This window comes from Camelina sativa, chromosome 2 (assembly GCF_000633955.1).
Source record: "Camelina sativa cultivar DH55 chromosome 2, Cs, whole genome shotgun sequence".
NCBI classification, from domain to species: Eukaryota; Viridiplantae; Streptophyta; class Magnoliopsida; order Brassicales; family Brassicaceae; genus Camelina; species Camelina sativa.
Genome location: NC_025686.1, coordinates 28,916,009 through 28,925,723, shown reverse-complemented (window position 1 = coordinate 28,925,723; position 9,715 = coordinate 28,916,009). Strand labels below are relative to the sequence as shown.

Here is a 9,715-nt window from a genome sequence, read left to right as displayed (position 1 = left end):
AAAAAAAAAAAAAAAAAAAAAAAAAAAAAAAAAAAAGTCTCTTCTCGAGCACTGTGTTCCTTTCTTTAAGCTTTGAAGTTTGAATCTCTTAAGTTAAACAAATTTTCATTAAAGTTCCTAACATTTTTTTAGTCTGTGTAACCTTATATATCCGCTTAATTAATGTCCTAGCAATAAGTTCGTGGAATTTTCCACTACTTTTTTTTCTGCCATTTATCTGCACTTCAAACACAACTAGTCATCTACCATTCTACTTGAACCGGAGCTGTAAGATGTATAAAAGAAGGAAATATGGAAAGAACTTTATAAACTCGAGAATAAAGAAAAGTGTGTTTGGAGCATAGTGTTTGTTGGCTTCTTAATATCACTTGTATATTACATATACCAGAAAAAAAGAAAAGAAAAAGGTGACCTTCTTAATATATATATACTCTCTTACATAGGCAGAACGAAAGAGTGTTTACCACAAAAAGGGTACGCACTGGTTTGGTTTTTTCCGGCTTTGCAATTGAAAAAGAAGGACAGAAAATATTTGATTGGTTATGTTTCTTTTGTTTCAAAGGCAGAAAAGCCAATAACTGAGCTAAGTGTATCTTTACATTCTCTTCTGATCAATTGTTGTTTCTGTTATGTGTATTCTGTATCAAATTCACAAAAATAATAAACAAAGACTGCCCTTCACCACAGTGTTGCTTCATCAGAAGCTGCAAGTTTCAGGCGTAACGTATATGATATAACGTACATATATTATTATTATATATTTGTCCTAATTAAGCATCAGATTTAATAATTTGTGTTCCACATATATGGAACCCATTTCACCTTCAGATGTCTCTTTAACATATATGTGTTATATATATATATATCTATATATATATATATATCTCATTACTAAAATGATTTCATCAGTGAAAAAAGAAGAAATCTCTTAAAGTCTTAAGTAATAATAGTATGAGATTTGGTTCATGGTGGGTCCCGAGGAAGTGGAGTCATGGTTCCTCCAAATGTCATGCTCAAGAGCCAGCTCATGCACATGCAGACGCGTATTCTCTTTCTAAACTGATGTATCAACTGATAGTTTATTGGATGTAACAAATTTACTTATATAATCCCACTCTACTCTCGGTACTCCAGTTTAATCCAAAATATCGCTAACCCAAACGGTGATTAGATAACAACCTCACAAAACTCCACCAAAACAGTTTTGCTGTTGAAAAATGGCAAAACTATAAAGTTGATCCATCGAGTCGTGGCTCGAGTTAGAAAAAGTCCCCACACTAGAAACGACCGCCGGGTGGCAACGTGGGATCAAAGTTAATAGAGGCTGCTGAAAAAAATAGGACCACTGATTTTTCACGCCTAATTTTCTTAATTTCACTATATTGCATTCCTTTTTAATTAACTGCGAAGTTGCAAACCCTAACGGCCTAAGGCTAGCTTTCATATTTACAACATCTTCTTCTAACGTACGTTTTATTTTTCACCCGTTTAAAAATCAAGCGTGGAAACATAAATCCCAAAATAAAATGAATCGAATAGTGACAGTATTTATGATACAATATTTTTTTTCTATAGAAAATAGTATAAATCAAACAATTAGATATGATTTTTTTTTTTCCTTTTTTTTGCCAACCAATTAGATATGATTATTGTAGGAAATTAATTAAGAAGAAAAGTAGAGTGTGACTGAAGTGATATTTTGGCTTTGAATGGCACCTGATTTTAGAGTGGTTTTTGGCTTTAGATTCTGAAAAATCTATTTTTGGAGCCATTCACGATTATGAAAAAATAGATTTCCTAAAATTTAGGAAAACCAGTTTTTAGAGGATTTTAGCAATTCCTTCACAAAATCTAGAAACCACATTTTTTGGGTTTTCAGCGTGATTTTTCTTTTTCTTTTTCCTAATATATATTTATTTATTTTAATTACTTATTAAATTCCAAAACAAACGAAACCTTCTTTTTTTGTGTGCAATGAACAAATTAAAACCTATTCTAAGGATATTTCCTAAAGACTTGCATATTTGTTATTATTAAACTAATTTTTCTTATATACTTTTTTACTATAAAAGATCTACGTTTCATACTTTTTCTACATTATTGTATTTTTTTATTTTATAATATTTATTTTACTATTTTAAAAATAATTATTATACATAAAAACCAAAAACTAATCAAGTTACCAGATTTTACAAATACTAAGATCTACACCAAAAATCAAAAACTCAAAAAATCAAAATCCAAAATCAAAAAACTAAAAACCAAAATCTAAAAACCAATAAAAAACAGGCAGCCATTATGGCTTTTGTAAAGTAGATAGTGTTGACACAGATGATAATGAAAAAAAAAAATCAACTGAAAGATTAGTAATAGATATGTTTGTTATCACAATAAAGTTTGGAAGGAAGAGACATATATATACCGTCCGATCATGTAGTAGCATATATACCGTCCGATCATGTAGAAAGAGGGGGAGAAAGAGAGAGAGAGAGAGCAATCACACCGACCAGAATAGTAACTTGGTAAACGTCCATGCTTTTTTGGCCTTTTAACTCCTTTTTTTTCTTCATCTTTTCTTTTTGAATAAATCAATCTAGTAGAGAATTTTCATACTTTATTATGTTTTCATCTAAATAATTAGAACACTCCTCGCTTTCACGTTCGCATTTGAGTACGTAGTCCACTAGCGTGGCCCAAAATTCTATAACCATCATCTTTTGTTCTTTTTCTTCATCTTTTGATTTTACAATCATCAAATCTATGGATGTATGTATAGGCTGATTAAGCATGGACGTTTTAAACTTTAAAAGGATAAAAGCGTTTGGTGGAGGAATAATTGGGCTTCGGTGAGTGAAACATCTGGGCTAAAAGAAAGGAACTGGGCCAAGGAAGGCCCTTTTAAACGCCACGTCAAGGAATCGCGCCAAGCGTTTCCGATTCCGAGCCAAAGTGACTGATGATTCTTCGATTGAAGAACCAGACGCTCGGCAAACTCAATCCGACTCGTTCCTACTTATCTTCTTTGGTTCTCCGACGAGATTCGCACTCGCAGATTCGTACCAAACCCGATCACGATCGCCGGAGAAGAGAGTACGAAGGTAGCGAGAAGTCAAAGAAGGAACATGACGGTTTGTTTCTGTGCAAGAGCAAAGGCCAACACCTCCTTACCAACACCAGAATCCTCGACGCCATCGTCCGTAGCTCCGATATCAGGCCGACCGATACAGTCTTGGAGATCGGACCTGGTACTGGGAATCTCACCATGAAGCTCCTTGAAGCTTCCCAGAATGTCGTCGCCGTTGAGTTAGATAAACGTATGGTGGAGATTCTCCGGAAAAGGGTCTCCGACCATGGCTTTGCTGATAAACTTACGGTACAATTCCTTTGATTTGCCTTTAATGTTGCTACTAAGATTGGTTTAGAGAACGTGATTAGTTTTTTTAAGCGCACACAATGTGTTCGATGAAATGCCCAAGAGAAGACATATTAACTAATAAACCTCTTTTTTTTAATAGATTATTGAAAAAGATGTTCTGAAGACAGAGTTCCCTAAGTTTGATCTCGTGGTTGCGAACATTCCTTACAACATATCATCTCCTCTTGTGGCGAAGCTTGTTTACGGCTCCAATACGTTTCGTAGCGCCACACTCTTGCTTCAGAAGGAATTCTCTCGCAGGCTCTTGGCGAATCCAGGAGATTCAGATTTCAACAGATTGGCGGTTAACGTTAAGTTAGTAGCTGATGTTAAATTCGTGATGGATGTGAGTAAGAGAGAGTTTGTTCCACCACCTAAAGTTGATTCATCTGTAGTTATGATCACACCAAAGGAGGTAAAACCTGATGTTAATGTCCAAGAATGGCTGGCGTTCACTCGCACGTGTTTTGGGAAGAAGAATAAGACGCTTGGTTCCATGTTTAGGCAGAAGAAGAAGGTCATGGAGTTGCTGAGTTTGTCTGCAGCGAGGAATGGTTCGAAAGTTGAGTTTGACACTGATGTTGAAGATGATGAAGATGAAGATGGGAGAGATAGTGTGTTGTGTTTGGATACAGATGCAAGTATTTTCAAGGAAAGGGTAGTTGGACTTCTGAGAACAAATGGTTTTGAAGAGAAGAGACCATCGAAGCTTTCTCATGGGGAGCTGTTACATTTGCTTTCTTTGTTTAACCAAGCTGGCATCTTTTTCCATGATATTACATCATTACCAATGGATCTACTACACGAATAATGCATTTGTATTTTGGTCCAACACCTTTTAATTTTTATTTTTCTCTGAAGATGACAGTAGACAAAGCTACTTAATGCGGTGATTTTGGGGGAAACATAATATTAATGGTAATTGTAGAATAGGAATGTGAGATCATGTCTCTGCCACCAAAACATTAAGGGGGATCTTGGCGAAACAGAAATTAAACCATGATAAAAATATTTAGTTTATGACTAAATTAAATACTGTAAACTGCGAATAGTTTTAACATCCAAATCTGTTCCCATTCATTACTAAAAAAAAATGGTTCAGAAGAGCCATAGAATGATATCTCCGGCTTCTTACAAAAAAAATGACAATAGCTGAAAATTTTCGTCTCTTCTGCTAATCAAAAAAAATAGCAGAGAGAGAACATCTATATCCAACTAACAAACAACAAAAAAAAAACAGAAAGTGTTTCGTCGGATACAAGCAATAAACCCTAAAAAGCAGGTTTTGCTAGATCTCGGCGTAAATAATTAATAAAAATCCTAATAATAACCGTAATGATTACTATATCCTGGATATGGATATTGATGAGGGTGAGGTTGCATTGCCGGTGACTGAGGATAATATGGCCGATGCTGCTGAGAGTAATCATTTGCACCACACGGCCAGTAACTGTTGTAAGGTTGTGGCACTGGCTGGCCGTAACAGAAGTTGGAGTTGTCATGAGGATTGGGATACTGAGGATTATTGGGATACTGATGATGATGATGATGATGATGATCATAATGATGATATCCACCGGTTTTCACAAACGTCATTTCAGCAGCGTTGCCGTTCATCGAACCCACTACTTTTAGGAGTTCCTTTGGATCTCCTCTACCCGAAACGTAGGCCATGCCTTCGTCTGTGTCTAACGAAAAGTTCCCTCCTTAATTAATTAATGATAACAAAAAAAAAAAAAACAATTCAATTAGATTAAGAAACCTACGATTTAATAATTCTACGTCATATATTAGGATAACACACCTTTGATCTTTTTTAAGACCTTTGTCATGCTCTTGTGCCACGAAGGGGATTTCGTGTCCACCTTAAACCCACAAGTCTGTCAAAAAAAAAAGAAACGATTGAAATGTCACATCTAGTCGATATAAATTAACAGATAGAGACATGAAAATATAGTTGGTAAAAACTGAAAAAAAAAACGAACCATTGGAGTAGAAGAACGATTATTTGATGAAAACATTTCTGAAAACATCTTTTGGACCTTGAGGAAAGCTCAAAACACTGAGGAAAGATGTATTGCAAAATGATAAACGTCTCGTACGTTTATATAGATTTTGTTTTGAAACTTTTTGTATTTAATGTCATCTCGATAATTGCTTACATGGAAAGTGTTTTCGACTAAAGGAAATGGTTTCATTAATGTCAAAATCTTCTCATCCCTGTTATGGCATACATTAATCCAATTAATCACATCTGCTGAGTAAACTATTGGATAACAGAAAGTTTTTGAAACAATATCATTTAGACAATATTCACAGCGTAATAATCTTTCTATACTGTCCCCCACAAAATTTACGAGAGTATTGAAATCATAATTTTATTTACTAGCTTTAATTATCATTGAAGTCTATAATATATCGGTTTTTGGATACAGAACGTAAAATTGCACTCTAAATAGTCGACAATCGACATGTTTTTTTCGGAAAAACGGCTTTTTCATACCCCGACAATAGCCCTGTGTTGAATTCATACATTTGACTATTGATCTGGCCTAAACATACATTATGTTTATAAATATTTGAATTCCGTACCCCAACTTCGAAATCAATACTCCAAGTATAATTGTTGTGCCATAACATACAAAAATGCGTTTATCGACTAACTCTGTTAAGCTTCCGTTTAACCGTTCTGACGTGGATTCCACGTGTGCGCAGCGATTCAAACGACGTCGTTTTGGCTAAACAAAGAAACTAAAATTTCGACCAAAACGACGTCGTTTTGGTCAATTTCTCTCACAAAATCTCTCTTCCTCTATCCCGAAACTTTCTCACGGCAGAGGAACCCTAAAATTTGGGCGTTTTCAATTTCGAGTCGATTTGAAAGAGCTGCCTAAACACCTATTTTGGGCTGCCTAAACTACTTCAGATCAGACTCAAAAATTAAAAATGCCCAAATTCTAGGGTTCCTACCTGCGAGAGAGAGTTTCGGGAGAGAGGAAGAGAGATTTTGTGAGAGAAATAAAAAACGACGTCTTTTTGGTCAAAATTTTAGTTTCTCTGTTTAGCCAAAACGACGTCGTTTGGATCGCTGCGCACACGTGGAATCCACGTCAAAACGGTTAAACAGAAGCTTAACAGAGTTAGTCGATAAACACGTTTTTGTATGTTATGGCACAACAATTATACTTGGGTTATTGATTTCAAAGTTGGGGTACGGAATTCAAATATTCATAAACATAATGTATGTTTAGGCCAGATCAATAGTCAAATATATGAATTCAACACAGGGCTATTGTCGGGGTATGAAAAAGCCGTTTTTCCTTTTTTTTTCCCGAATGAGGAGCCACTTATATGAATTATAAGGCCTAATAGCGAGGGAGACTATAGGCCCATAACCTTGTAGAAGGTGGACTAGAATGTTTGATGGATATGGGCCACTTATATGAATTATTAGGCCCAATAGCGAGGGAAACTATAAGCCCATAACCTTGTAGAAGGTGGACCAATCTCTTCAATTCAGATCCCATTTTGAATCGGTTTGTTTCTAGCTCGTCAGAACTCAGAACCATGAAGGCGGCAACTCAAAATGCAACAGTGTAGTATGTATATCAAAGAATAATTCATGGGATTGGGCGTGTGACAACAACTGTTTTGTTGAGTCTAAGAAATCATAGTGAAGACCGGAAGAGAAAGATCTAATCTTTTGTTGTTGAAGGCTTTTTTAGAAATTTCAGAACGTTTTCATAGACGATGAATGTAATGGATGAAGCAGGAACATTTTTCAACAGATTAGCAGTTAGTCCCCTATAGAAACCTCTGAGACCTTCGAATCTGCATCAACCCCCAAGTGTTAGTCAGTAGTGTGACACTAACCAAAACATCATATTTTTTAAAAAGACATAATCGAGACTCCAAGAATATGCCCCCTAACCTCGCGGTTTCTCTGATGACATGTAAGCTGTCTATATATCTTGGAATTCTGTTAGTACTAGGTCGTTGCTGAACAAGTAAAAGAGGAATGTTTATGTATTGCACAAGATCATATATGTATGTAGATGTTCGGAAGTTCTAGGAAATTAGATTTGAGCTAATAATAAGATTAACAGGTACCTGCAATCGTGCTCGAATAACCTGAAATGGATATGTAAGAAGAACTGCAGCGACTTTGGAGGAGCCACCAAGTGCAGCATAATCTCCTGAGTTCTAAAGAAAGAATGAAAGTAAGGCGTGTTAGCATTAGTATTATTTGTGATGCTGAAATGGGTGTGGGATCAAGATTAATGTTCCTATATAACTGAATAGCTGGAATGTTGTAGGCTATGAAGAAGAGGAACTCTGTACCAATGAACTGTCAGCGGATTCCGACTTTCTTCTCTTTTCTTTCCAATCCACAATGATTTTACGAAGTTCCTCATATGCTGTGAACTGAATAGCACCATGAGAAACCTGATAAAACCGGAATGGCAAATCATTCAATCGGTAATACCTTTTTGGTAACTAATACCCCATCTTTGACAGTTCCAAATCAGTGGATCTTGTGGTAGTTTCATAATGAACATGACAAGAGAGAAAGATCAGGACAGTTACTTACCAGTACCAGACCAGGGAAAACACCCTTGTAGAGCGCCCTGGGTCCTTCCTCTTTCACTATGGTTTTAAAGGCATCTGAAGTTCACAAAAGCAACATTTTTAGAATAAAATAACCAGAAATAAAGAACATTTGAATTTTTCCAGCATAGCACAAAAACCTAATAGGCCGGAGTATGATTGGGTTTGATGAAGAGGTGTCTGAAGCTGTAATCTTGTTTTAACAAGCCAAATCGGATTTGTGCATAAACAGACCTGAGAGCATCCTAAGCTTGAGACAGAGATAGAAAAAAACATAGGAGAATAATGAGATATTTATGGTGTCTGATATACTCACCAAGGCCCCTGCTTCAGCAGCAGAAGCAAGGTGAAGACCAGGGCTGAGTTTCTCATCCTCCCTGCCTTTAGCATATCTCTGCTTGGCTCTTCCATAACTACAGAGAGATCATGTATTTGTTTCAGAACATTTAAACAAAGATCTAATGCTAGTAAACAACTTAACAGAAATTTGTTGAGGAGATCAAAATCAACAACGACCTTAAGATCTAAAACATTAAGTGAGACACAAAAAAAAGGAAAAGCCTTTGTACATATTTCAAAGCTGAATCACAGCTCTGTTTGTTTGATCAGAAATCATGAAGCAAGAAAAATGTAAACACTCACAAAAAGAAGTATAAGCCCCATGAAACAGTAGAACCGATAACAGCAGGGAAGAAGCCTGCATAAAGTCCTCTCAAACCCTACGTAAGATTCAAACAAAATGAGCTATAAAAAGGTGATAGCTCACAGAAACACACACACACCAGAATTGTCACTGGATTCTGCAAAGTGGAGAATGCACAAACCCCATAAACTAGAATTCCTCTAATGGATCAACTACATTACTAAAAGGGTAAGAGAGATTCTACTTGCAAACCTCGAGACGGGCAATGGTAAATACAGCGTGAGCAGTGTTCTTGTACGTCGGGAGACTTGACCCTCTACCGTCATTGACTGTTGTCAATCAAAGTAAGCAACTTTAAACGAATCGATGAGTTAAAAACAAATCGAGTTTTGGGTGAAAAAAAAACCAGACCTTGGAATCTCGTACGAACGACATCAAGAGGGTGCACAGCAGCTACGGTGGCGAATCCAGCTACTGCGCCGGCGGTGGCGTTTTCCCACTGCCATGACGCCCACATCAACGAATCGTGAGATGCAATCCGGCGTAATTGCAATTGCGCTTACAGAGCTAATCGAGGGTAAAAGAATCGAAACGGCAGTTGATGAAAGAGTCGCCGTCCTCCGTCCGGTACGATCTCCGACTCCGAGTTTCCCGTTCAAGATGTGTTCCAACGGCACCGTTTTCTTAATCGGAAGCTTAAAACCCATATCAGAAGATCCCAGGCCCAATACTTTTTAACTACTTCTAACCTCTTAACTTCCCGCCCTATATTCTCAGTTATTTCTAAAACGACCCCAGTACTTGAAAATTTACATTCCATCATGATCATCTTTATTTTTTAATAATAATAATTTTTAATGTGTATAATGATAACAATCTGAATAAATACCAATAAGAATTGCGATTTTTTTTTACATTTTCATAAAATAAATTTTAATATTTATTTTTTAAAAATCATAGAGTTGCATTTATTTATTGTAAAGTTGTATTTTTTACCGTAAAAAAAATCATACGGTTGCATCTATTCAGTGTAGAGTTGTGTCTTTTCA

General features: G+C 36.2%; 3 protein-coding genes across 4 annotated transcripts; 1 reads left to right on the top strand and 2 right to left on the bottom strand.

Moving 5' to 3' along the window:
• On the top strand, nucleotides 2,918-4,300 carry LOC104745936 (ribosomal RNA small subunit methyltransferase, mitochondrial). Its single transcript, XM_010467320.2, has 2 exons — nucleotides 2,918-3,373; nucleotides 3,516-4,300. The coding sequence occupies exons 1-2, from the start codon at nucleotides 2,957-2,959 to the stop codon at nucleotides 4,224-4,226; spliced, it is 1,128 nt and encodes a 375-aa protein (XP_010465622.1). The 5' UTR covers nucleotides 2,918-2,956; the 3' UTR covers nucleotides 4,227-4,300.
• LOC104757678 (SKI family transcriptional corepressor 2-like) lies at nucleotides 4,736-5,436 on the bottom strand. Its single transcript, XM_010480433.1, has 3 exons — nucleotides 5,401-5,436; nucleotides 5,220-5,295; nucleotides 4,736-5,121 (listed from the first exon to the last, which is right to left on the bottom strand). Exons 1-3 carry the CDS (start codon nucleotides 5,434-5,436, stop codon nucleotides 4,736-4,738), a joined length of 498 nt encoding a protein of 165 aa, XP_010478735.1.
• LOC104745914 (folate transporter 1, chloroplastic-like) lies at nucleotides 6,997-9,352 on the bottom strand. Of its 2 annotated transcripts, XM_010467296.2 has the most exons (10): nucleotides 9,078-9,352; nucleotides 8,919-8,995; nucleotides 8,666-8,742; nucleotides 8,340-8,436; nucleotides 8,164-8,257; nucleotides 8,007-8,080; nucleotides 7,757-7,861; nucleotides 7,526-7,618; nucleotides 7,347-7,414; nucleotides 6,997-7,246 (listed from the first exon to the last, which is right to left on the bottom strand). In XM_010467296.2, exons 1-10 carry the CDS (start codon nucleotides 9,181-9,183, stop codon nucleotides 7,111-7,113), a joined length of 927 nt encoding a protein of 308 aa, XP_010465598.1. In that variant the 5' UTR covers nucleotides 9,184-9,352; the 3' UTR covers nucleotides 6,997-7,110. The 2 variants fall into 2 exon arrangements, with proteins under 2 accessions (XP_010465598.1, XP_010465604.1); XM_010467302.1 differs by lacking the exon at nucleotides 8,666-8,742 and having other exon boundaries at nucleotides 9,078-9,196.

Excerpts from the sequence above, each read along its gene's own strand:
- LOC104745936 (XM_010467320.2), top strand. The coding sequence starts at position 2,957 with ATGATTCTTCGATTGAAGAACCAGACGCTCGGCAAACTCAATCCGACT. Across the intron at positions 3,374-3,515 it reads GCTTTGCTGATAAACTTACG|ATTATTGAAAAAGATGTTCT; the intron begins GTACAATTCCTT and ends TTTTTTTAATAG.
- LOC104757678 (XM_010480433.1), bottom strand. The coding sequence starts at position 5,436 with ATGTTTTCATCAAATAATCGTTCTTCTACTCCAATG. Across the intron at positions 5,296-5,400 it reads ATCGTTCTTCTACTCCAATG|ACTTGTGGGTTTAAGGTGGA; the intron begins GTTCGTTTTTTT and ends TTTTTTTGACAG. Across the intron at positions 5,122-5,219 it reads GGTCTTAAAAAAGATCAAAG|GAGGGAACTTTTCGTTAGAC; the intron begins GTGTGTTATCCT and ends TAATTAATTAAG.
- LOC104745914 (XM_010467296.2), bottom strand. The coding sequence starts at position 9,183 with ATGTGGGCGTCATGGCAGTGGGAAAACGCCACCGCCGGCGCAGTAGCT. Across the intron at positions 8,996-9,077 it reads CGTTCGTACGAGATTCCAAG|TCAATGACGGTAGAGGGTCA; the intron begins GTCTGGTTTTTT and ends GATTGACAACAG. Across the intron at positions 7,247-7,346 it reads GTCATCAGAGAAACCGCGAG|ATTCGAAGGTCTCAGAGGTT; the intron begins GTTAGGGGGCAT and ends GGGTTGATGCAG.